Here is a 26,595-nt window from a genome sequence, read left to right on the forward strand (position 1 = left end):
TCTGGGTCAACATGGCCCCCAGGGCTGATTCCGAAGTGTTCATCTGGAATATAATAGGCAAAGAAAAGTTAGGAGCCTTCAAAATAGGTGCAGATGTAAGGGCCTGTTTTAAGTCAAAAAATGCAGCTTTCGTGTCATCATCCCATACCACCTTGTTCGGGGCCCTCTTTTTTGTGAGATTAGTCAAGGGTGCCGCTCTCTCAGAAAACCAGGGTACTAAGCCGAGAAAGACTTGGACCTGCCTCTTGGTCTTTGGATGGGGCCAATTCAAAATTGCGTCTACTTTGGTACACTGTGGTCTCACTGTGCCCCAGCACACCAGGTAGCCTAAATATTTGGCTTTGTCCATCCCAAAGAAACACTTCTTTGGATTAATGCGAAGACCAACTTCCCGTAGTGTCCACAATATTGCTTTAACCTGCTGTAGGTGATTCCTCTATTTGCTGGAATAAATGACAACGTCATCTAGGTAGGCAGCACTATAAGAGTTATGAGGACAGAGCACTTTGTCCACCAGACGTTGAAAGGTTGCAGGTGCCACAAGTAACACAAATGGAAGGACTCAATACTGCCAGCGACCACTATGGGTGCTAAACACAGTCCATTAAAGGAACCTGTCAGTACCGCTTCGTCAAGTCAAGAGTGGTCAGAAATTCAGCCTGTCCCAGTTGCTTAAGGAGTTCATCCACTCGCGGCGTTGGGTAGGCGTCAAACTGGGAAACTTGATTAAGCCGCCGGAAGTCATTGCAAAACCTTCAGATTCCATCAGGCTTAGATACCAAGACTATAGGACTGGACCAGAGACTATGACTCTCCTCTATCACACCTAGCTCCAGCATTGCTTGATATCTCGAGTTTCACTTCTGCTGTTTTTGACTCGGAAAGTTGATACGGCTTTCTCGTATGACAACCCCAGGCTCGGTCACAATGTCATACGCAATCAGGGAGGTCCATCCTGGTTTCTCATTCACCACCTTGGGAACAGACGGTATAATTGCTTCCAGCTCCTGTCGCTGTTTGACCAACAAATTGGGTCTGAAGTTGAGGTCTAATTTGTGAGTAAAGATGGAATGGGGCTGGAATGGGGCTGGCCGAAGGGGGGTCAGGCTCCCTGTCCTTCCACAGCTTCAGCACATTCACGTAGTATACCCATTCACTCGGTCAACGATTGGGTTGTTTCACCAAATAGTCGACGAGTCCCTTCCTAATCCTTAACTTTGTATGGGCCTTGACAATGGGCCAATAGTTCAGTGTGGGAAGTGGAAATGAGAACCATGACACAATCTCCGGAGCAGAACTCTCTGATGGATGTTCCACAATCATAATAATGGACCAGAGCTGCTTGTGCCTTTTCCAGATGATTTTAGAATATGCTGAATTTTTTCAAATCTATCACATAACTGCAACGATATACACTAGAATATTAGTGGAGGGTAGGGCCTCTTCCTCTCAACCTTCTTTTTATATATACAAAGTACTCCGGGGTTGTCACCCATATAATAATTTAAAAGCTGAAAACCCCGTGGATGCCTGTGGGACCTCCCTATAGGCAAAAAGGACGAGGGTGAGGAGCTGATTCCAGTTCCTCCCATCCTCATTGACCGTCTTGTGGAGCATCCGCGTTTAAGGGTCTGAATAAACTGCTCTACTACACCTTAGGTTTGAGGATAATATACTGAGGTCATTAAATGCTTTATCTTAAGTAACTTGGCAGTTTCCCTGAATGTCGCTGAGGTAAACAGCGTTCCTTGGTCCGTTACGACTTCCTTGGGGATGCCGTCTTGCTCAAAGACCCCTACCAATTCCTGTGCGATGGCTTTGGAGGTAGCTAAGCGCAAGGGAACAGCTTTTGATATTGGGTAGCATAATCTACCAGGACCAGTATGTACTTGCATCCTCTAGCCGAGGGTTTTAAGGATCCTACTGTTGACTCCAGTGCGCTCAAATGGGATGTCAGTTAGGGGAATGTGAACTAGAGGAGCACAGTCCCTCTTGGGAATTTGGCATAGTTGATACTCGGGGCAGGATGAGCAAAAGCGGCAAACCTCCTTGTTTATTCTCGGCCAATAGAATCAGAGCTTGATATGCTCAAGGGTTTTTTCAGTGCCCAGATGGGCACCTAGAAGGTGGGTGTGTGGTAGTTCACAAACCTGCCGCCGGTAGGTTAGTGGGACTAACAGCAGTGACCCTCACCTCCCCCTCATGTTCTGTTACCCGATAAAGAAGGTCTTTATTTAGTACAAAGTGAGGACCCTGTGGTATAGGACCAGAGCAACTACATTTTTAGCAAATTTTAGGAAATCATTGTTCCATTGTTCCCTTTTAACAAAAACTGCAGTCTGCCTAAATTGAAAGTGCAGCTGTGAGAGCGGATCTTCAACGACCTCAAAGGGCATGGTTTCATCCTGTTGCACCGCAGCACTAGGTGATGACATCCCATTGCGTTACAGCCTGGGTATTGTCACTCTATAAATGTGGAGGCAGCTTGAGACATACTTTCTCCATCCATAACTAGGCCCAAGTTCTGTTTAGGAGTGGTTGGTGTTAAGCCGCTTTTACTATCAGATCAATCTCGCCCAGGTATCACTGGAAAAGGTGGATTTGGAGGACTGCCACTGTTAACTTTTTCAGCGATCCTTCATATCCAATGAAACAAGAGGTGGACTTGTACGAACGAGTATCTCTGTAAATACAGGTCAGATTGGACTTAACTTTTAGCCACTGTTGCGGCAACATGAGACGGTGAGCAAAAATGGATGTGTTACTACCAGAATCCATCAGGGCGGGTACCTTATACTCATTCAATATTGCCACTCCTGTATAAGGGTTTGATAGGAGATTAGACAGAGCACACCACCACCACCCAATCCACCTGTGCGGTACCCCTTGTTACCGAGTAGAGGATGTGAATGCACAATTGGTGGCTTTGGTGCTAACTCCAATGGATGATAATGGGGCTCAGGGTTAGACACACACACTGGTTGGGTTCCTTACCAAGATTGCCCTGCTCTCCCAGAGTGTGAAACTGCCTGATTTTCCTCAATGGTCTCTATGAGGTTGATCATATTTTTAAAGGATTGTCCTCAGGCCAGCTGGGCGAGATATTCAGGAAGCGAGTTTAGTAAAAAGAAACAGGCGAGTTGTTCCACTACCTGTTGGGTGTTTTTTCTGTCTGGCCGTAGCCTGAACCTGACTTTTCCCAATAGGCTGAGTGTCTGAGGATGGGTTGGCCGCTCTGGGTCAAACTCCCACCTCAATAGTATCCTCACCTGCTGGCCCAGAGCTGCCCCAACTTTTGCAAAGGGCTTTGTCTTTGTGGGGTTTGGAGGGGCAGTCTTTTCCTTCGAGACCCCGTAACAAACCTCTTGTACTTCCCCTTTCTAGCAGGGAACTATTCTGTTAGCCCCTTTCACACACCTGTGGACTGTATTAAATACTGACCCCTGGTATGGAGCTTGGGCCTGGTCTTCCCAACCCACGACCCACACCCCACCCCTGGCCATTTGTGTGTTGTACTCTCCCAACTGGACTTGAAAGGGCTGGAGTTCAGTTTTTAGGTCCTGCTCCTGGTTCTTCCTGGAGACAATCATCCTGCTGATTACACCAACTGTGAAAGGATTTCACAAGACACAGAGAAACGTTTGGGGGAGCCGCCCATATATTTGAAATAGACTGCCAAATCAGAAGTTGTGGTTCAAATGGTACAGGTCTTAACAGACTTCAGTCCAACATAGAACAATATAGACATGCAAACAAGGCTGGCAGGGGAAGTGATGGGGCTGGGACTGGAAGTGAGGTCATAGGGGCCAGAACCAGAAGTGATGCCATTGGGCCCAGAACTGGAAGTGATGTCATCGAGACCAGGTGAAATTTCCCAAAGTTGGTCTGCTGATGAAAAAGAGGAAGGATCAGTGTATGCTGCCACCCCTTGGTCTGGCCTGGAATTATCCCTTTGTGATCCCTTCAGCTGCCTCTCATGCACACGTGTGTGACACACTTTTTACAGGTTCACTTTACCATTTTTCTGTTTCTTTTGCATGTCACTGATTTGTCAAAATTCATTTTATTAAGATTTTTTTTTCCTGGAGAAAGGAGATAGGTGTCTAAAGGTAGGATAAACTTCTTTTACTCAAAAGCCTGAGTGACACAGCTTTGGGGATCACACAACATCTTATCCATTACTTGGTATTGAAAACTGTAACTAAAAAGTATTTTGTTAAGTTAAATAAAAATGCAACTAAAAGCAAAGTGAATTCCTAAAGTGGATAAGGACAAATTGAATGCAATAGTCTACACCACACAGGTAGCACATGGACTTATCTTCCTTAACTGGAGGAATCACACACCTCCCTTTAATAACTCAGTGGGTAACTGATGTTCTACATTTTTGGAACTAGAAAAAATCTAATTCTTGCTTAAAAGGTCTGTTCAAAATGTTGCAGCAATACTGTGAAACTGCTTTCATAATAAAGAGCAAATACAATTATTTTTTACCCTCTGCTCTTGGCTCTCCTCTATTTCTCTTTCTCTTGGGTGGAGACTGAATTCAAGTTTTTTTAGGTTTTGTTTTTTTCCTCTGTTTTCTTTTTTTTAATTCTTTGATGTTTAATTCAAGATTTATTTTGAAGTTAGTTCTGCATATTTTATCTTCTTAAATGTATATGTTACTTTCTGGAAATAAAATAAATAAATTAAAAAAAAGCTGAGTGAAAAAGAAAAATGAACTAAAATTCAAATTGTATGCCTGAAAACTATACAATAATAAATGGGTGGAAATAAAAATCTGTCTCTTTTTGTAAATGAACCAATCAGTGATCAGTGTTACCCCTGAGGTGCATTCGCATGTGAAAGCGTATTTTTGTGGGTGAATTAAACTTTAACTATTAGTGCACCTTTTCCAGTAGCACACAAAGAGGCATGCCAGTTTATAAAGAAGAGAGCACAATGGTCCTGCTCCCAGTGATCACGTGTTAAAACTTGCCATGGAAAGCTGATATGTGTATCATTTGAAAACTGACATTTACAGTAAGTGACCCAATTAGTTTGTCTTGTGCCCACCCATTGCAAATATTATTCAGTTTGAAGTAACTTTGGGTTGGGCAATAGCAGCAAAGCAAAGCTAAATGACTAACCCATATTTGAAAATTAAAACATTTATGTCTGATCTACGTAGGTTCAATCAGAAAAGAAACTCAGAGAAGGAAGTTTAGGATGAACTAGCTGAAATACCCGGTTTTGCCCGGGAGGAAAATAAAGTGTTTTGTTTTTAATTAAAAAAACACAACTTTAAAAATAAAAATAAATTAACAAACAATGAAGACTCACTAAAGTGCTTGTATTGTTTACTGAAGTGCCCTGTTATATACAATGTTTTTAGTATTTTCATCTTTAGATAGATAGATAGATAGATAGATAGATAGATAGATAGATAGATAGATAGATAGATAGATAGATAATATATAAAGGTTGTTAGCACTCGTGCCCTTGAACATGCCACATAAAGTTGTCCATGTGAGAAACAGGCTGTGTCCGAATTGATTCCAGCAATTTTCAATGATTGTGCAAACGTTCCAAGTGTCAAGTGGATGATAACAGACATACAAGACCGAATCTCCAATTAGTCTCTTCCAATTGAAATTCTTTTACAATCAATTAAATATTAAATATTTTACCTAGTTAAATATTATAACTATATTTGTTTTATATTTTACCTTAGATTTTGATAAGTTAATTAAATTAGTTTTTTGATTATGAACGTATTAAAAAAAATTCCTATTTCTTTTTTACGAAAAAAATTGTAACATCAACACGTTAGCTACAATGTTGAGAGACAAATGACATTTAGTTAATTAATGAATAAAGAAAAATCGCAAAGCAAGCCACTGAATCCACAAAATAAATACAGGATGTTTATGGTAGATAAAAATAAAATTGCATACTTATGTTATATATAATGGATAGCCTATTTTAATTAAAATATAATTGTGGAATATGTTCAAAGTTGTGTAAAAACGATGGGAAAAGCTAAGCCTTTTATAATGTTTTTTGACAGACTAATTTTTGCTTTTTGGTGTAGTAATAAGTTTTTACATGCATAATTTTTGATGCCTTAATAAAACATCAATTAAATTAATTTTATTATTAGGTTGAATTAATTCTATTATCACTACAACAATGTTACAATAAGAATAATGCAAGATGAAAATATAGTTAACAAAAACAAACATTAAATGACAAACAAATAATACTACGGATTTTTCATGATAAAACTGTTGGTTGCTTTTATGGAGCACACAAGGTGCTCGCTAAGAAACCGTTTTAAAAATTTCGTGGTCCAAGTGCAAGATTTCTGATAGTTTTTTAGACCGTTTGTATGTCTGTCCGCTTTTCACGAGAGAACTACTTAACGGATTTAGATTGGGTTTTTTTCTATAATTTGCTTGAACACTCCGTTGATTTTGCGACTTTCTCATCGTGCTAAGTATCCTAGCTCATTTACAGTAATCCAAGAGAGACTCATTGGGCTGCGGGGATGGGGGCGAGGCCTCAGGGTGTAACCTTAACTCCGCTTAGTTAGCGAACAAGAGATCCAATTAAAGGATTTAGATCTTTTTTTTAATATAATTTGCTTGAACATTCCGGTTGATTTTGAGACTTCTCTCATTGCTTTAAGAATCATAGTTTGCTTGCAGGAGCGATATTCACGCTAATCCGTGACAGAGGCTGCAGGCTGAGGGGAAGGGGAAGAGTGACATTAGGAGTAGAGAGCTGGGCCGGGCCCTCTTCACTGTCCTGTTTCACTATTACGCGGGGGAAATCGTGGGGGATGGCTAGTATATACTGTATAAATACATATATATATATATATATATATATATATATATATATATGGCTGTTTGAGTCATAAAAACAGAATGAGTCCTAAAATTAGTTGGAATGCCAACCTGGCCAACTCTATTTAATTTCAAAGTACCAGGCGTGTGGTGGTGCTCAAACGTAAAAAATGCTGGCAGTCACCTCCAGTTCGCCCTGTGCTGGTCGTTCCGAGTGTCAACTGAATGATAACATGCATAAAAGACCGCAAGATCACCCCCCATCCTACCCAGAAGGGTGTGGGTTAGGACTGATTTCACCCTACAGTATTTTTAGTCGACCAATGAAGAACATGTGTACCAAGTTTCATGAAAATCGCTAAAGCCGTTTGGAAGTGATGCTGGAACATACATACATACACACACTCACATATACATTGACTTTTATACTGTATATATAGATTAGGTCCACTTTCAAGCTGACAAAATTAGTTACAATTAGAATATCCTAAAATATATATTTTTCTACAATGATATGGTGGTTTAAAGCCAGGAACACTTTTCTGTAAAATGGGCAAACAAAAATAAAAACTGATGTGCAATGCACATTAAATAAGTGATCTGTGAGGTTTGCTGTACAAGGATGTGAACATTAACGTAATGCTTAACACGATGCCCTCCACTGTAGATTCCGTTTACCGTAAGGTTAAACACTTTCTTGTCCTTGCCTTCTATAGGGAGCCTTTCTGAATGAATGGATCAATGGAAAGCATTCTTTGTTATAAAAATTAAATTTGATTCCGGTCAGTAGTCATTTTTGCAAGCTGAGATTTGAATACTTGTAGACATTGATGAAAATACAGTACAAAGTTGTGATGTTCAGTAATTTTAAACACAGTTTCAATGATTTCTAATAATCTATTTGTGTGTAATGTAGTATTTTTTACATCCTGTCATAAGCAGCATATATACTGTGTGGCACATGGCCAGGGATCTTGCTCCACTGGGAAGCCTGGATCAAGGAAGCCCTGGGAGAGGGGCAATATCTCCCCTGGACGCAAGAGGGCATCCCCCCTGATTTCCATCAAGGACCACGGATACAGAGCTTGGAAGCCTAACCCTGTGGGGGTTTGTGGCCCAACCAAGGGGCTGCCTGGATGGTTCCTGAGCCCTGGAGGACAGCACTTCCGCCACACCAGAAAGTGCTGCCGGAACACCATCATCAAGCACCAGGAACACATCCGGGGCATGATTAAAGGGGAAAAGAAAAAGGAGAAAGAAGGAGCTTGCGAGGGAGGAGTGGAGGCAGCCGGAGACAGACGAAGGACTGAGCAATAGTGTGAGCGTGGGTGGAACCAACTTATAAATATTCCTGTAAATAAAAATGTTTTGGACATTGGTGTTGTATCTGTCTGTAGCTGGGCTAGATTTTACAGCTGTATATCTCTTTAACTTAATGAATGAATGATATGCCTGAACAGTTTAAAAAAACATTGAATCTTAATAAATAAATTAAAGTGAATGGTATGTTGCATAAAAAATTCAGATTATCAGATCTGATTATATAATTATATTGCATAATACAGTAGTGCTCACGGGGTAGTGCAGCTGATCTTTAGAGGGAACGTTGCTCTCGACTGTCCCTCCATTTTCACTAAATAGCTATGCAGCCTAATGTGCACAACAGTTTTCAGCTTTTTAGACAGAACATGCTTTTAACATGGACACACAACAATGAATTGGATGAAAATGGGAGAGTACAGTCTGGGAATACTTTGAGTCTCACACTGACAGTAACGAGAGCAAGTATATCATTCAAAACGTGGTGGACTGGTGTATGGATCTCATTTAAGTGAAAGAACCCGGCAAATGCAACAATACTCTGAAACTGCTTTAATAATAAACACTCTGTAATGAGGCTGAGAATTGTGATGTGCTGAAAAAACAGAAATCTACCAAAGAAAGTAAAATGACAATTTATGTTGGCCAGCAAACTTTCATTTTACCTCTGTAAGCTGCCGTCTGGTTACATCAGTCAGTTGAAATGAAATGAGAGCAAGTGCTCTGGCAATGTTATTAACTGAATGCCTAGTGGATTGTGTGACTTTGTAAGGCACTATGAAGTGCTTAATTCAAAACCAGGGAGGCTTAATGCTGCAGCCTAGAAAAAGAAGTCAATAGCCTTTTAACATGGAACATTTTAAAATGTTCAGAAGATACAGTAACTCCCAGTATAGCCTAGCTGAGTCTTTTATAGGCATCCCTGCAAGCTTCTACAACCCTTAAGCTATGTAGGGACTACATGGATTTCTTAATTTTCATGAAACAGTCACTTTAAGCTAAAACGACAACTAAACTGAAATTATTCTTTTACAATATAAACTACTTAGGGTTAGATCACCAAAAATGAAAATAGAAATGGACAAAATTTTTAAAACTAAACTGAATCTGAAATAACAGGTAAAAATAGTAAAGAAATAAAAAAGTAACTACATAGAATAGTACTTAAATAACCTTGCTAATTAATCCTCAGAAGCATAACCTCTAATGACCATTATTGATATCCCAACCAGGATCTGCTGGCTTCAGCTTCCTGTCTAGGATGGTTTCTGCTCACCGCAATTCACGACTGTAGTTATCTTTACAGTGTGGAAAAAAAGTAATACTAAAGCTAAACAATATGTGTTTATTTATATTACTTAGTCATTTAATGCAAAAAAACTCAGTTAACAAAAGAAATCCTAAAGAACTTGCTGCTCAACAACAGTAAACATAGAAGCTAAATCTAGTTTATCATATCCATGTAAACTGCCAAAGAGTATATTAAAATATCACCAGTATCCACTGCATTATAATGAATTTTATATTTCAATTCAGTCTGCTGTAATGTAAGAAAGCTTAAAAATATTGCTTGTATAGATAAGCTTGTCAGGCAGATACAGCTGGCAACACTCCTTATTTGCTTCTGTCTTCATGGTACGCAAACTCTTAAATCTAGGCCCCTGCCAATGAGTGTTAAATTATATTTAATAAAAGTCTTGTAGGTAAATATTATTTTTCTGTGCTATGCTTGCTATGGCAAATAGACAACATCAAAGTGATCATTCCAAATATGCCTTAAGGACAACAGAGCACCTGGTGGAAACCATCAGTAACACGCTAAAAAAATGGCTCTGAACTTAAGATGTCCTCCAGAGTAGCTTCAAACAGTGAGGTCATATCTTCCTTGAACTACTAATTTAGATTACAGAGTGGTTTTAATGTGACAGGGTTCTCTTAGAAAAAAAAAAATAAGAATGCATCAAAAATATTGTTGAGATTGTTGGTGTTTTAATAGACAGCAGGCCCCAAACTCCTATTGCTATCAAGGCATGCATAGAAGGATGGATTTGTTTGAAAGCAGAAATATATCTAACCTAGAATAAAACATTTCACTTTTGTTTCAGGGTAAGGGCTGCTGTGATAGGTTGCATGATCCAAGAGACAATAATGGAATTTGAAAATATGAATTACCAACTTTGGATCAAAATAAAACGTTTAGATTACCATTATTATAGTACATTCACTAATAATGCACCTTCACTATATTTGCTGAAAATAATATTTTACATTAAAGAACTTAACCTCACGGTGGCGCAGTGGGTAGCGCTGCTGCCTCGCAGTTGGGAGACCTGGGGACCCGGGTTCGCTTCCCGGGTCCTCCCTGCGTGGACTTTGCATGTTCTCCCCGTGTCTGCGTGGGTTTCCTCCGGGCGCTCCGGTTTCCTCCCACAGTCCAAAGACATGCAGGTTAGGTGGATTGGCGATTCTAAATTGGCCCTAGTGTGTGCTTGGTGTGTTTGTGTGTGTCCTGCAGTGGGTTGGCACCCTGCCTGGAATTGGTTCCTGCCTTGTGCCCTGTGTTGGCTGGGATTGGCTCCAGCAGACCCCCGTGACCCTGTGTTCGGATTCAGCGGGTTGGAAAATGGATGGATGGATGGATGGAACTTAACCTTTGCGCTAGAAACACCTATTTCACATAAACAAAGCGAATTGTTTCCTCTCATTCAAAATTAGTCTCTACTAATTTTTCAGTGAGTACAATTTATTCAGTTGGTTAAATTCAGGGTGTTCAGAGTGCACATACTACCTGCACAATCCAATCAAATTCAGTCCATTCTAGCAGTATTTACCTATCATTGGCTTAACTGTGTGTGTATTGCCCAATCCCCATCTCATCTTTTGCGAAGATGATGGAAGTAGTTAAAATTGTAATGATGTAAAATTAAAAAAGAAAAGCTGTACAGTTCAGCAGCAAAATATATGTTGTGAGCAGGGGGACTGAACGCACCCCTACAAGACACGAAAGCTCCTAAAAAAAAACCCTCTTAAAAATGCTGATAGACTACTTTCACATTGCTCCCTTACTTGCTGGGCTCTCTTGCGGCTACTCTGCCGCGTGATATGTTTCTCGCGCAGCGGTATGCATACTTAAAAGTCTGAAGAGCACCTGTCCTTTTAGCTGATTGCTTTGTTTCTCTCTCTCCCAGACATCCTCTGCTCCTGTTGCGGGTCCCGTTCCCATTGTGCTCCCCTATTATGTTTGCCTATTCTTTTAAATGAGAACTAACTGCATACTAAGCTTGTTTTACTTCTGGAAGAGACATGTTTGTTCGAAGTGTTTGAATAAAGTTCCTGTCTCTACAATCTCCTGTGTTTCTGTGCAATACTATAACCCAAGCATGACAATGTATATATTGTGGACCAGAAGGGAGTGTACAGCCACCCTAACCCCGACAAAGACAGGAAGGACATAAATTGTCACACAGCACACCTTTATTTATAGGTGGGGAAGCGCTTTCTTCACTCCCCACAAGAGCACAATGTCCACAAGACAAAGCAGTCTTTACCTTCTCTCTTCACTCCACCTCCACTCCTCTTTCAGCAAGCTTCGTTCACTTCTTTCCAACTCTGGCTCCTCGAATTGAGCGAAGTGGCTCCTTTAATTCTACTCCTGGGAGTGCTCCAGGTGGCTCATCAGTGTTACCAGGAATCACTCCCAGATATTGTGGAAGTCCATTGAAAGGCTCTGCAGCTTCCCCTGGTGGCCCCCATGTAACCCAACAGGGCTGTGCCAAACTCCGAGTCCCAGCATGCCTTGCGGGAATACGTGGTGCCACAGCTGCCCAGAAGGGCTGCCCTCTAGCATCCCAGGGGAGTTAGTGCCTCAGAAATGCTCTCTCCCCCAGTCCTTCCATCCCGCTGGCACAATGGCCAAGGCCACCCGTCACAATATATATATATATATATATATGGTTGAAACAGTTTACTGTCAAATAATGCAAAGAGTACGCGACACGTGTTTCGCCCTAATTCTGGGCTCATTAGGCGTACACACTCACTGCACCCCCCTCTCGGGGAATCGAACCTCGGACGTCAGCGCCAGAGGCAAAGCCTCTAACGTTGCGCCACGGCGTGTGGTTCATTCATTTGACAGCATGTAGATCAGGGTAATTACATTCATGGCATTCGTAGTCTGAATCACAATCTGATTGTATGGGTGGTTACCTACCAGGTAACGCTTGTGGTTGGTCAGCAAGTCGGCTAACATCCAGAGAGAGAGAGAGAATGTGTGTGCCTCTACTATTAAACATATATCAACAAATTAAAAAGCATGTGTCGCCTAATTTTCGTTTTTCTATAGTATCAAAGTATTTTTGAAATTTTTGAGTATTTAGTTTTTCAATTGGGGGTGTACACCTAAATACTGATGTCCTCTCTTAGTGGCTACAGCTCCAGATGTACTATCCTGCCAAATGTAAGTTTTTTAATTGAATAGAAAATAGTGTTGTTGTTGAGGAGCGAGTCAGCCAGTCAACTTTGCATCATATACAGTATATTTATTTAAAATTAAGTTAGTTAGCCACTCTTTCATCTTCTGTGCTGCGTCTCCACCTTGTTATAAAGCTTCCTCCATCACCATATCTTTCCACCTCTTTCTTGGCTTTCCTACTTTTCTCCATCTTACTGGAAATCATCTTTCCACTCTTCTTGCTGTCCTCGTCTGTCAAAAATTCTTGAGTGTGTTGTAGCCTCCCAACTCACCAATTACTTAACTTCCAATAGATGGAACCCTTTCAGTTTGGTTTCAGAGCGCAGCACAGTCGTGAAACTACCCTACTTCAGGTAACCTATGATTTGCTTATGGCAGCAGACTCTGGACAAACCAGCGTATTAATTCTGCTAGACCTCAGTGCAGCTTTTGACATCGTCAGACATGACATTCTACTGTCCAGAATGGAGAACAACTCTCTCTTCAGTGGTTTAATTCCTATCTGACTGAGTATCTGTAAGAGTTTGTTAGTCTTGGCAACAGCAGATCCAGCTCAGCGCCAGTCACACAAGGAGTTCCCCAGGGCTCTGTCCTCGGCCCTCTGCTCTCAAATGTGTATATGCCTCCCCTTGGTCATATCATAGCTATGGACTGGGTTATCATTTTTATGCAGATGATACTCAATTCTATTTCAATGTAAAAAATGAAACTTCATCAGAGCTTTCTCAGCTCATAACTTGCCTCAGTGAAATTAAAACCTGGATGGACCAGAACTCTTTAAAATTAAATTGCAACAAAACGGAACTCCAGCAAATTGGCACTAAAGTGCAACTTAAGAAGATGAACTCCTTCTCGGTCAATCTTGACGGTATGGAAGCATATTAGGGCCATGGAGAAGAAAAAAAATGCAGACTCAGTGAAGAAAAAAAAGTGTATGTCAAGGTTTATTCTCAACATTTCCACTATAATCTTGCTGTTTATGTCGAGATTAAAATCGACATTTCCACTTTAAACCCTTGTTTTTTCTCTCTCTAGTTTAACTTTGCCATGTCGTTGGAAACTTCGTCTTAACATCAATATTTAATTTACTAGATATTCTCAAGCCCCATCATAACGAAATGTAGCACATTAAATGCTTTGTATTAAGTGTTCCCCGACCCAGTTGTTAATTGCTACGTGCTTCTTAAAGTGACTTCCTCTTGCACTGAGAGGAGCCACAGACAGCTATCACCTCACAGAATACATTCACTTCATGGTATTCCTGCTCTCGGAACATTTAGAATACTTGATATCATTTTCATGATGAAATGCATTAAAGTATTTATTAAACATGCGGGGGTATGGTGTTGCGCACTGCACAAAGATGCTGCCCATACACAAATATTAAATACTAGTAACAGAGCACTGCACGTTACACTTGATTTGAGCATTCATACTCTCTCTCTGTATGTTTAGCTTTCGTTTGCTCAGAGGTTAATGCGCTTGGTTCTTTTTTTCTCCACTCTAGCAGCCTGCTTCTTCTCTTCCTTCGTCGGCATCGTTTCACGTTAAAACTGATTAAGTCAGTGTTTGTGTTGCAATTACTTTGTATGTTTTCTTTAATTTTTCACTCAAGCTGGCACTTAAGTCTTCAATCTGCCTCAAGAATGATTTAAGATATGAAGAGTTAGAGGAAGTGACGGCGAAGGTTGTAGGGATGAGTGATTTAAAATCCTGGACAGACAAACAAACAGCCACAGTAGCATATTATATATAAAGATAAAAATAAACACATGAATAAGCTAAATGTTTACAACAGATTTTTTAGTTTTATTTACTCAAGAAAAGCAACATTTCCAAAAAATGATCTGTATCTAATGCTTAATGTCAATTATCCCAACACATTTCTGAAATCTCGGCATTTTATATTATCATTAATATTTAGAAAACTGAAAGCAAAGTTTCCATAAAAAACAAAAGCATCACCAAATATAAGCAAAATAACATGAGTAGTACTTGCAGATAGTTTTGGCTTCAAGAAGTACTGCACTTTGTTTTGTATACTGCTTTTATTTAATACAGAGAGAAATCTAACAAATTATGATTTTTATTTTTTACACGCTTAAACTTGTATACAAATATAAAATATTTACAGATATTGATTTGTAGCTGTCACATAATACACTACATCCCCACTTTATGTTTTACGCTATCACAATCATTAGGTGTTGGTTTTGTCCTTTTTCAAGAAAAGCACCATATATAGTATGGTGTAAACTGTGTATTTGTCTTGAATATATTTTCTATAAGTGCTCTATTTTTTCTTGAAGCTTTGTGATATCATTTACCAAACCTTTTACATCCATCAGCTTTTTATAGGACGCAACTTTTTTCTGCTTGGAGGTTTGTTCATTTCTTGAATTGAACAATTTGATAGATAGATAGATAGATAGATAGATAGATAGATAGATAGATAGATAGATAGATAGATAGCACTTTGTGTTCTCATTGGTGTAAGTAGGTGATGTTTTTATGATTTACTACATATTTAAATAAAGACCAAGACAAAATGTTTATTAATACTCCAGCCAATCAGAAGTGACTTAGATTTAACCTAATTATTTGAAATAGGCTTGTATAATCTACAAGTTCTGTTTGCTTTGAGGGATGTTAATAATTCATTTGGACTGCAGACACTCACTTACTTAAATGAGTATTTCCAAGTGATTCAGTCACCAGAATTGGTACGATTAACGTTTAAAAGTGACAAAATACACTCCACAAGAACAAGGATAATGGATATTACTGGCAGATGCCTTAATAGACCAACAGAAAGTCTGGAACAATTTATATAAAAAAATGACTTTTTTATCCCTAGTAGGTGCTGCGGTGTGTTCTTTTGTGTGAATGCCATGGGTCATAGGTCCACCAAGTTAATAACTTCAAGAATTGACAAAGCATAGTAACTCTTCAAGACAACCATTTTCAAAGAAGCAGTCAAGTTGCTCCCTCATAGTTTCATTTACATCCCATCTAGCTAGGAGGTTTGAGATAATGACAGTCAACTTCAATATTGGTGCACATGGAGAAGTTGTAGTGGTGAGCACTCGTTCTAAGACAGTCGTGTTCAGGTTTAGTAAAAGAATACTGGCTTGAAAAAAATCTAAAACAGAATACACCATTTCAACAACGATTTCAGTTTTAGAATAAAACATATGTGAAGAATGTGATTGTGAGTAGTGAAATAGAAGCATTTTGGCATGTTTATCTTTTAAGTGACAGCAATGAAGAATATAACATTCAATGATCATTTTCATTGCTGCTTCAACACTTCTGTATGTTTCATCTGCATTTGCCAATCTTTAGTATATCCTCTCTACCTCAGTTTCCAAGGAAGCCTTAATGAAGTCAATACAATTTCTTCTGTGCCAAATGTAATATTAGTACAAAAACGGACAGTTTTGAAATGTTTCAAATGACAGAAATTGCTTTCTTGGAAAGAAAATGAAAGAGCTTTCCAACTGGAGTAGTAGCCATAGCCTATTTAAAGGAATGCAGTAAAAAACTGAAAGGAACTGTCCTCAGCGAAAGTGTTTTCGGTTCTCACAGCAAGAGGCATTTAAAGAGTATGGGTTCAACATTGTTCTTGATGGCCATATATAAAGTGCTGCTCTGAATTCTCCCAAAGCCCTTTTTATATGCTGTATTGATATAGTGAGATCTAAAGACTATTAATAAACTCCAAAGTCTGGATCTCCCATTAATAACACCCATTACATCATCACGAGAAGTAAGAATTTTACTATATGCTTACAACTCTTCCTACATATAACTTTGCTGCAGGACCAAACAATTTTCAGTGCTTATGACAAAAAATTGTGGATGGCTTTACAGGAAATTTTGTTTAGCACCATAAAAAAAACTAACTATCTCATTCAAAGATTGGCTTTACAGACCACTGATTGACTGTTATCTTACTTCCTTAGTAAAAATTCCATAAACACTTACACTTGTCCTGCTCACTTACAAAAATATCATGTTCACAGTAATGTTAATAGTTTCCAGTATTAATATTTCTCTGTGTAGGTGCATCTGTTCATGTTTGGATGGCTGATCTTCCTGAGTTATGCCCCAGTATTGTTTCATGGAATAATTAACTCAGAATTAATAACCGAAGTGGGCACTGGGATGTAACTAGCAAAGTGCTGTGCCATTGTGGATAGCAGTAGCTGATAGTTATTGCAGTGCTGATTTGCCAGTTGTCTGTTGGCAACTTGTCATTTTAATTGGTTTTGGGGCGGTGAGGGGAGGGGGAGAGGAGGCATGTAGTTATAAAGCACAAGATACGAATATCTGTATGTATAATATCTTGACATAATCTGAGAAGTAGCTAAATAAAAACTATGCATTTTAGGCGCACCACCTCAAAGAACAGCATTAGTCTATGTATTCTACAAAAATTAGAATTCACTGCTTCAGCATACCTGTAACAAATAAAAGTAGTCACAGATATTTTGAGCCTTACACAAAAAATGGAAAAAAGACTTAAGATACATTTACTACAGCTATGTAGTCAACATCATCCCCTTTAATAACACTGACCATCTTTTATGAACATAAATTGAAAAATGTTTGTTTATTATACTAAAAAAACTATTTTAAACAAGGATATGATCATTCTGAACCTTTGCATCATTTACAAAGCAGCTGAGTTCTGTCTGTGTGGAGTTTATATACTCCACTTTCTGGCTGGGTTTCTCACCAGGTAGTTTGGTTTTCCTGACACATCTCCAAGTTAATTGGTGTCTTTAAAATGGCCCCATAGTTTGGGTTTAAGTGTTAACTGAGCTCTGACATGGATCGATGCCTTATCCAGGACTTATTCCTGCCTTGCACTTAATGTGGCAATGATAAGCCCCTGTTTTCCATGACCCTGCACTTGATTAAGTGTGTGCAATGGAGAGATATATTTTACAAAATCACTAATAGAAAGTATCCATTAATTCTAATTGTCAGGTTCCATACATGTATATGTCAGAATTTAACATTTATTATCAAAGTTGTTTATTAGTACTATCTGGACAATGTGCTTTAAAAACACATCAAAAAATAAATGGTAGGCTTAATCTTAAACAATAGCCTGGCACATTGCTTTTTTATTGGATTAGCAACTTAAACTGTCTATATGAGCTAGAGAATTACAAAATAAAACATATGTCGTCTAAACCAAGTAGTAAAACTTGGGGACAGCCCTGATTTAGGCATATCAATGCCTTAGAGGAGATATAATGTGCGGTCATAGCTAAATGTGTATACTGTATGCTGAGCTCCAGTTAGCCAAACAGGATGATTACGTTTGATGTGGCCACCATTCTTTTATGTGGTATAGTCTACTTGAACATTAATGTACAGCTTAACTAAAAGCAAATGTGCGCTTTATAAAGCCAATCAACTACGAGTGACAAAAGCCAATTTACATTAGCACAGTAAATTAAAAAAAATTTTAAACACTACCAAAAAAGTTTAATACCTCCTCTGTTTAATATAATAATTGTCATGACTGACCCACTGGCCCTTATGTTTTGCAATAAAACGTGCAATAGTTCTTAAAAATACCTCGTTCCAAAAAGGATAAAACATACAAAGGATAAAAAAATCCATAAATAAAAACTAAAATAATGAAACCAGCCACTTTATGTATTTCCGTGTAATTTTCCAATTAATTTACCTAACCTAAATGTAATCAGCCGTGTTGCTCTAAAACAGTTTACTGTTTAAAACATAAACATAATTACCGTTTAAAAATTATTTTTAAATTTGAATTACATTTTTAATTTTAATAATTATTTTTAAACATAATTATTGTTATGCTGAAGTTACTCCGACTAGAATTTTCAATTTTGTATAATAATTATAATTACAGGCTGATAGTAATTATGAGAATTTCGCCAACATACTGGCTACCTGTCCATGTTCAGGAACTCCCAAGTACTTTGTCTAGAAGAGAATCTGAGACCTAATGAAAAACTAAAGAAAATGATCTGTGTCTTCACAAATTGCAATAGCAGTATAAATGAATTGTAAAGTGCAAATATTAATTGTAAGCTTAGCTAAAAGACAAAGACTGATCTCTTGCAGTTTTATGATCAATAAATGTTACCTATGTAAGTCACATTAAAAAACTTCATTTCACATTGAAAGACTATGTTTTTTGTTCATTTCACAATCCATTAAATTTACTTTCATGATAATCATGCTTCATATGCTCGACTTGTTCTATTGTTTTTCTGGCTCTTGTGGCCCATTAGTATCTGCTGTCGATATTTCACATAATGGTTGTGAGAATCTGGAACAAACTGATGCACTGCAGAAACCTTGAAGACTTCTAAAAAGCAACTACGTGAGACAATGGGACAACTTAGCTATCCTAACAAGGCTGATGGACTTGAATGCTCTCCTGTCGTTTGTCAAACTTCTGTTTCTAAGTTTCCTGTCCCATGGACCATGACATTTCCATGGAGGTTAAGCAGAGCTCTGTGAACTCCATAAGTATTACTTTTATTTAGGCTTCCCATTCTCTCTCAAACATATTATGTGCTGGCTAATTCACCTTCTAGCCTGCAGATAAAATCACTGCTCTTCATTGTGTGGACGTCAGATCTGAAATTCACTGCTTTGGAGCAGGATAAATAAATATAAGTTGAAATTTCCCTTAATTAAAAATTCAACAAGACAGTAATTAAAATATTAGCACTCCTACAGTGCATGAAGCATGAAGTTAATGGGCACCAAGGCATATTTAAATGTCACCTGACCATTACTATAGAATTTATATATAATAAGTTTTAAAAAGACAAAGAGAAGTCTTTTTTTAACAGAAGAAGTCAACAATAAAATCATTAAACTATAATGCTTCATTTGCAATCTAGAATAAAATGAGAGCCTAAATAGACATCATTAATGTAATGTCAAATAATAACTTTAGGCCCAGGACAAGAGTGATCTGAGATGTACGGTTATGAAGAGAGCAAGTAACATAGATCTTACTATATTTCCCTTAATGCTAAAGTACTGAGCACAGCAGCTTAGCAGTAAATTGCAATTCCTGTAAAATGAGAAACGTACTTCACAAAACAGTCCCCAAGTACATTAACAACTTGCAGCCCATAATACATTATAAGCGAGTCTTTCTTGTAAGAAAGTAAATCTATAAAAGCAAGAAGGGCATGTGAGCACAGAAAAACGTTTTGCTCCACATCTGCAATAGCAAGTGTAGATACATCTGAATGTGGATCTCACTGGGAAGCTTTTAAGCCTTCTTTTGTGTTGAAGTCAAAATGCTTGCTAGAGTCATGAATTTTGGTCCAAGTTCATCCAAGTCATCGGGAGTCAAATCAGGATCTTTTATGGAAATGGCATCCAAATCACCAACAGCTGATTCGTACTCCTCTGTGTATTGATGGGGCTGGTACTCCTCATAACAACTGTTGTCATCATTATTGTGTGCTTTCTACAGAGAAAAAACAGAGTTGATAACCTGGTGTTTAGCTAACATTTTTCCTGTGGTATGTGAACACAAGACCTTGCAGCCTCAGCCCTCCCTCTAAAACACGAATAATGAGCTATGAAGCCTGCTGATCGTAAGAAATATTGGATTAATATTGGAGGCTTCAATCAAAATAAGATGAGAGGGTGAAGGAATTCTGTGCTCACTGAAAGAATGGCAACAAGAACATAAGCCAATTAGTAAATCAGAGGAAAGTAATCCATGACGAAACTACAAGATGTATAAGATTTGGCTGGTAAAACCGAAACCAAAGGGTATGAGCTGACTTACAAAAATGTTTGGTGAAGACAGTCACTCAACTCTACAAGAGAACCTCTTTATGTGTTAAAGATCTCCTAATGCATAGGTCAGTTATTCATTGGTATGGTTACAATTTGCAAAACACCTTATTTTTATCCTAAAATACTGATAAGTAAATACGCTGGTGAAGAGCCCAGTCTGAAAGGGCTTCCTAATCGTGGACTATTCTGATTTTCAATATTTACTTAGCAAAACTTTAGCAAAAATGCATGCATTTTCCATGCTTTGACCATACAAATGGATAAGTGACACATGGATTATGCAAAATGAGTAACTTGACATTCTTTTCATGCATGTTTTAATATTATTTGCTGTTGCACAGTATAGAAGACCCCAATGAAGTCCACTGTATCATAAACTTGATGATCTCCATTTTTCATGAAAACATGAGATTACATTTTTTTCTTAGACATTTCTACGAAAACCATGGGTTAATTTACAAGATGGAGACTTGTAAACTGTCTTTCAGCATTCTGCCATTTATGTCCTTTCCACCTATAAAAAGTCCCTTATACTGCATTGCTGTTTTGGATATTCTTAAAATTTTTCTTGTATTCAGATGTTGCTTTTTATTTTTGATTCTGCCTTCCCAGCATTTACAGGACCTGTTAAAACCGCCTGTTTTATTACTGTGAAGAATTAGTAAACCCTACTGTGTTAGAAAAAAGGTTACAGGCTATTTCGATGCAGAAAAGGAAAGCAGGTTAAAGACACAATTTTTCAGGTGTAGAGCCTTTAATTTTGGTATGCTCCGGAGTATGATTGGCATGTTCACATCTGCGTAAGTGAACTGGTCAGTGGGTAATAATTGCAACAGAGTTTGAAAAACATGCACCAAATGAACTAGGTGTGAAAACGCCTTAAGACACTTAGAGACCTTTATATAGACAATGTATTTGCATCTCATGAACAATTACACTACATATTTAACTTTTTAGTTGCACAGAAGTTGAGTTAAAAGAAACCTACCCAATTTTCCACACCTCAAACCCATATCTATCCCCTGGTTGGTCTTGATGAAGACTCAAGACAGCATTTCAACAATATAAAAATATTTCAACGAATCTAACCTTCAATAATCCTAAGGTAATATTGAAGAATGAATGACATTTCAGTTAGCATCTCAGAAAAGGAGTGGACCTCAGCCATACATAGTATAAACTCTAGTTTTATATGCTCCTAGCATTCCATAATTCAACAAAAAAAAAATCTTTCATTGATCACATTGCGATAGACAGTTGGCTGCTCAACCCGACCGGGATGCCCTGAAGATAGAAGGATGGAGAGAAGCAGCATCTTTTGGACACTGCCTCCCCCAAAACGCTAGATGGCAACTCCCCTGGAATATAACGGTGCCCCGGATTCCCGCAGAGCATCCTGGGATTTGGAGTGCATTTTCTCAGCCCTGTTGGGTACTGTGGGTGCTGCCAGGAGGAGCTGCAACAGGACTAAATGAGTCATGCCTCGCTCACAGGCTGGAGCTCCGATGTACTTCCAGGCTGAAGAAAAGGAGTTCTCCACCTGACTTGGAAGTGCTAGAAAGTCACGTGGACGGATGGGCAGAAGCACTTCTGGGTCAAGGACTATATAAAAGACTGCTGGAGACCCAGCAAGTGAGCCGGAGTCGGGAGGAGTAGGACAGAGCTTGCTGGGAGGTGTGGAGGAAGGAGTATTGTAGTGATTTATTTGTGTACGGTGGCTGTAGTGCTTAAAAGGCACTTTGAAGAAGAAAAAATAATTAAAGGATCTTCTTTGTGCTTTTACCCTGTGTCAGCGTATCTGTCTGTTGAGTTTAACGGGGCGACAGCGACTCCTAGCGTTTCACATGTATTTTGCTTAAAATGGTCTAAAATGTCCTTATGGTAAGATCCCACTTGTGACTGCTGTCTTCAAGCCCCAGTATCACTAGGCCATGTGCTTTGAGAATGCAGAACATTTAATATCATTTGGACAAAATCTTTACATATTTCTCAGGCAATCTTGATGACACAATCACTCCAACTGAAGAAGTATAACTGAGTTGGTAAGGGAAGTTCTGTATTATTTCAATTGTTTCATTACTATGTCCATTTTTTTTAAACATGAATTAATAAAGTTTTCAAATAATTGACAGTGATTGACACTCTTATGTTATTAGTTGTTGTATTATATTTAAAAACTTACTTTTCTGCTAGAGTCTTTCTTTGTTCCTCTTTCATTTTTCTATCATCTTTTTTCCTTTATATTTCTGTTCTTTTCTTTGTTTTGTCTGGACTAATTTTGAAGTTAATTATTGTATGGGTTATGTTATTACTATTTGTTTGGTTGAGTAACATGCTGATGTAATGTTCTGCTTTTCGATAATAAAATTTACATAATAAATGCATTCATTAAAACATATATGATGCTTTTCAGCAGAAGAAAATAGCCATTTTATCAGGCCTGATGAAAAAAAAAATGAGTAGAGCACAATACAGAAAAAGACTGGATGAAAGCCTGTATTCCTTTACAATATAACTGAAATGGGGGATACATTTTGGTGTCATCAGGGCAGTGATCCAGAGCACTTATTTGATCTATTAATTATATTAGTATTAGTAGTAGTAATAAATAATAACAATAAACATCCTCATAATATGCTCACCTTTTCTAAAAAAATACGGTTGGTAGCCCACAGGGTGTTCACATCATAATTGTACTGATATGTACTAGTCCTGCTTGGGTTTTTTACAGTCTGTTTGAAAACAGAAAAAAGATCACAATACATATATAATTTCAAGTTGCATACTTTTTGGTCAAGATCTGAATTGATACTGCACAACTAGTAGTGTATTGAAATAAGAATAATTCATCCATCCATGGCCTTAGTGAGATATAGAAACTTACTTTGCTCTTTTTCCAGATTGAAACAGATTAAATTGTTTCCTCTTGATTTTCAAGATACACTGGCAAGCTCTGGTTCATTTGCTATCTAATTCTAATGTTCATAAAGGAGCAGTCTATCTTCTGTACTTCGAGATTATTTCTAATGAACTTGTACTTTAAACAGGAAGAATGGTGGAAAAAATATTAACCACCCAAAAAGTAATAAATGGCTAATTCTAGTTTACTTTAAGGATAATCTCAGTTAACTATGCCCATAGTAATAAATTTAAGTTTTAGCTTCCACTGTGCTCTCTTGAAAGAAAATAATTGTGAGATACTTGCCTTTGTGGCATTTAAAAGGAATCCATTAAATTGATTGGCATACATGTTCTGAAAGACAAAACAAACAAAACAAAACAAGAACTGCATCAGAATCTTCTTAAAATATCATCTCTCTAAAATTAAAATAAATTCAAGTCACTAAAAAAATATACTTAAAATGCACATTACCAATTATTCACTTGAAATATGCACAGCTGTTAAAAAGTCGTATTCTTTAGTAATTATGATGAAAGTTTTTTCCACCTTTTATGTCTGAGGATAACCTATCAGTGTGCCCCCCTAAATAAGTAGCAAGTAGTCACTGTCTTGCTCAAAATCCAGACTCTTGACAGGCTTCAGTGTGCACATGTTAGCAAATGAATTTTGCTGAATTAATGTGTGTTCTATGAAGAACTGGGCATCATTTGTACTATTGATTAAAATTAAGTTATGTACAGTATTTTTATTCAAATTCTTTATTGTGGTACAAGACAGTGGTGACATGCTGCATATTGGTTGGAAATGCAAGTTAAGGATTTTCCTGTACTCTGCACATGTGATAATACTACTGCTACTAGTAGTCACTATGCATCTGTTTCAGGTGTTTAATTTGAAATAAATAAATAAATAGAAAATCACACTTTTTTTCCATTTACCAGTCATACCTTCTCTCAATGCTTTATATTTTTGTCCTATGCACTAGCTAAGGCCAAAGTTAATGAATATGTGTGCAGATTTATAGATGGATTTTCAGTTTGTATGTTGTCTCCTAATTCCCTTGTCCAACTTAATTGATTTTTGTATAACATATTTAAAATTTTATCACAGACAAAATGCCTATTGTGACAGAATGCACCTTTCCATAGTACATGACTGATCTGTTCAGTGCGAACACAGAACAAAGCTGAAGCCACCCCTGTAGATGACACTTATTTCAATGTCCAGTGCAGAATGTCATCTCTGTCGGGCAGATCAGGATGTGGGGCAAAGTTAGTTGATCTTTATTTTATGTAATGTCTTTCATCCTGAGCACTAACTCAAATGCTTTGATGAGTAATTTATAATATCACAATTCAAAGGGAATTGTCACACTGAGGAATAGGTCTTTGTTCCTCAGGAAAACCAAGTTATATTAGTTGAGGGACAGGAGCAACAGAAGGAGAAATTCACAGAAGTCTGTTTAAAAAATGCAGAGAGAGTCATCAGTGTGAACCTCAGCCAGAGGAGTGGCTCAAAAGCACTTGTAGTTGGTAAAGCCTAAGTTATACACATATTTTTATACAGCATCAATAAGAATATGCACCAACACAAACTATTTTACTCCACTAATAATATAAAAGTGCATATCCAGTAGAGTACACAAAATGAACAAGACTGAGAATATCATTGGGTCTCTGTTGTTGAAATTTACTCATAATTCAACCAATCAAGTTTAAATTCATCTTAACCATAAACCAAAAAGTGCCTGAAGAATAAGTCAAAATCACACACTATAGAAAAAAGAGCCTTTCTTTCTCATTTCCAAAAAAAGTACAACTCCTCTGAGCTACGAAGAAAAAAATCAACTTAGTAATTCCTAAAGAAGCCTTTTTTCTTTTATAATCGGCTCTTAAAACGTGACATTTTCCTCCTTTGTGGTGTTGTAGGCTAACTTTGAGGCTGGTTGGTTAAAGGCAAATGACAGTCAAAGATGTTGTTCCAGGAATAATGGACACTTGATGATAACAAATTCAAGAACAAAAGTAACAAGGATCCTCCAAGTATACTCTGACAATTTATAATTATTGGTAATTTCTGGAAATGTACCTGATTTACTTGATAATTCCGTGGATTATTAGAGCTGTGAAGTTGAGCTTGTTGTTTCGACTCTTTGTAGGTGATAATGTGGTTTTCATTACTTTTGCCATTCTAAACAAATCAAAAATATATACACACAATAAATTATGTTATCCATTATTTTATAAAGAAACTTTTAGAAACAGTATACAGAAAATTTTAATATCTTTATAACAAGAAAGCAGGCAGTTTTCAAAATAGAGCAGGTAAGCATTCAGACATACATTTTATACGCTGTAGCCTGAAGACCAACATGTCATCAATTAAGCCACACTGTGCTACACTTCAATATGCTAGTCCAATATTACAGGAGAACAGCTGCTTGGATGCTAGTGGCTGCTTTGTCTCACTTAAGGAAGTTGGCAAATTGATTTATTTTTTTACGTTTTGAATTACTTGAAAACTATATGTATCCCAAACAGTGTTGGTGCTGAACATCTACACAGTATTAAGTTCAAATCCTGGCATTGTCTTGGTGGAGCCTTACACCTTGAAGATGTGCTGGTTAGGTTGATAGGTGACTGCAATTTGGCCTGGCAAATATGGGTTTGAGTAAACTTACTTGGAGAATACTTTGAGCAAAACCCGCACAGACAGTAGACAAATGTGCAAAATCTACACAGAATGTGACCGGATGAGGATTTGGACCTAGTCAACTGGAGCTGTGAAGCACTACCATCACAAATGTTTCCTAATTAAAAGTAAATTCTTATTCTCATATCAAACTATCAGTGTTATCCTGCTGTGCTCGGGAAATTTCCTAAGAGAATGGGCCTTTATTATAGTGGTGTCAGTTAATCGGATGTATGAATAGCGCTATGTTACTAACAGAGTACTTTTCTGTATACAATATTTATTTATTTTTTAATACCAGGGCTAATATTATTAGTTTACTGGAGCTTCTTACTCTTGAATATGCTACATACAACTGCCCATCAGTGCCATAGATCAATTCCTGCTTTTCCTACTGATTGACTTTAGCTTTTGATGATGGTCATTGGAAACACAATTTTATTTAAGTAGGAATAATGGCAATTTTGTGTATAAATATAATTTCACCCAGTAGCACATCTTGTAAAAATAGTAACTTCAATTAGATTTGAATCTAACACTTTGATCTGTAC

General features: G+C 37.8%; 2 protein-coding genes across 2 annotated transcripts in view; both read right to left on the reverse strand.

Moving 5' to 3' along the window:
* Positions 1-26,595, reverse strand: part of LOC114659356 (proteasome subunit alpha type-7-like) — a 592,565-nt gene that overhangs the window by 307,240 nt on the left and 258,730 nt on the right. The gene's annotated exons all lie outside the window — the stretch shown is intronic.
* LOC114659359 (cadherin-like protein 26) overlaps positions 14,413-26,595 on the reverse strand; it is a 67,906-nt gene continuing 55,723 nt past the window's right edge. Inside the window, exons 14-17 of the mRNA XM_028811802.2 lie at positions 25,442-25,543; positions 23,657-23,704; positions 23,094-23,183; positions 14,413-20,113 (exon numbers count right to left, since the gene is read on the reverse strand). Coding sequence (XP_028667635.2) covers positions 19,913-20,113; positions 23,094-23,183; positions 23,657-23,704; positions 25,442-25,543 — 441 coding nt within the window. The 3' untranslated portion in view covers positions 14,413-19,912. The remainder of the gene's footprint in view (positions 20,114-23,093; positions 23,184-23,656; positions 23,705-25,441; positions 25,544-26,595) is intronic.

This window comes from Erpetoichthys calabaricus, chromosome 10 (assembly GCF_900747795.2).
Source record: "Erpetoichthys calabaricus chromosome 10, fErpCal1.3, whole genome shotgun sequence".
Taxonomy (NCBI): domain Eukaryota; kingdom Metazoa; phylum Chordata; class Cladistia; order Polypteriformes; family Polypteridae; genus Erpetoichthys; species Erpetoichthys calabaricus.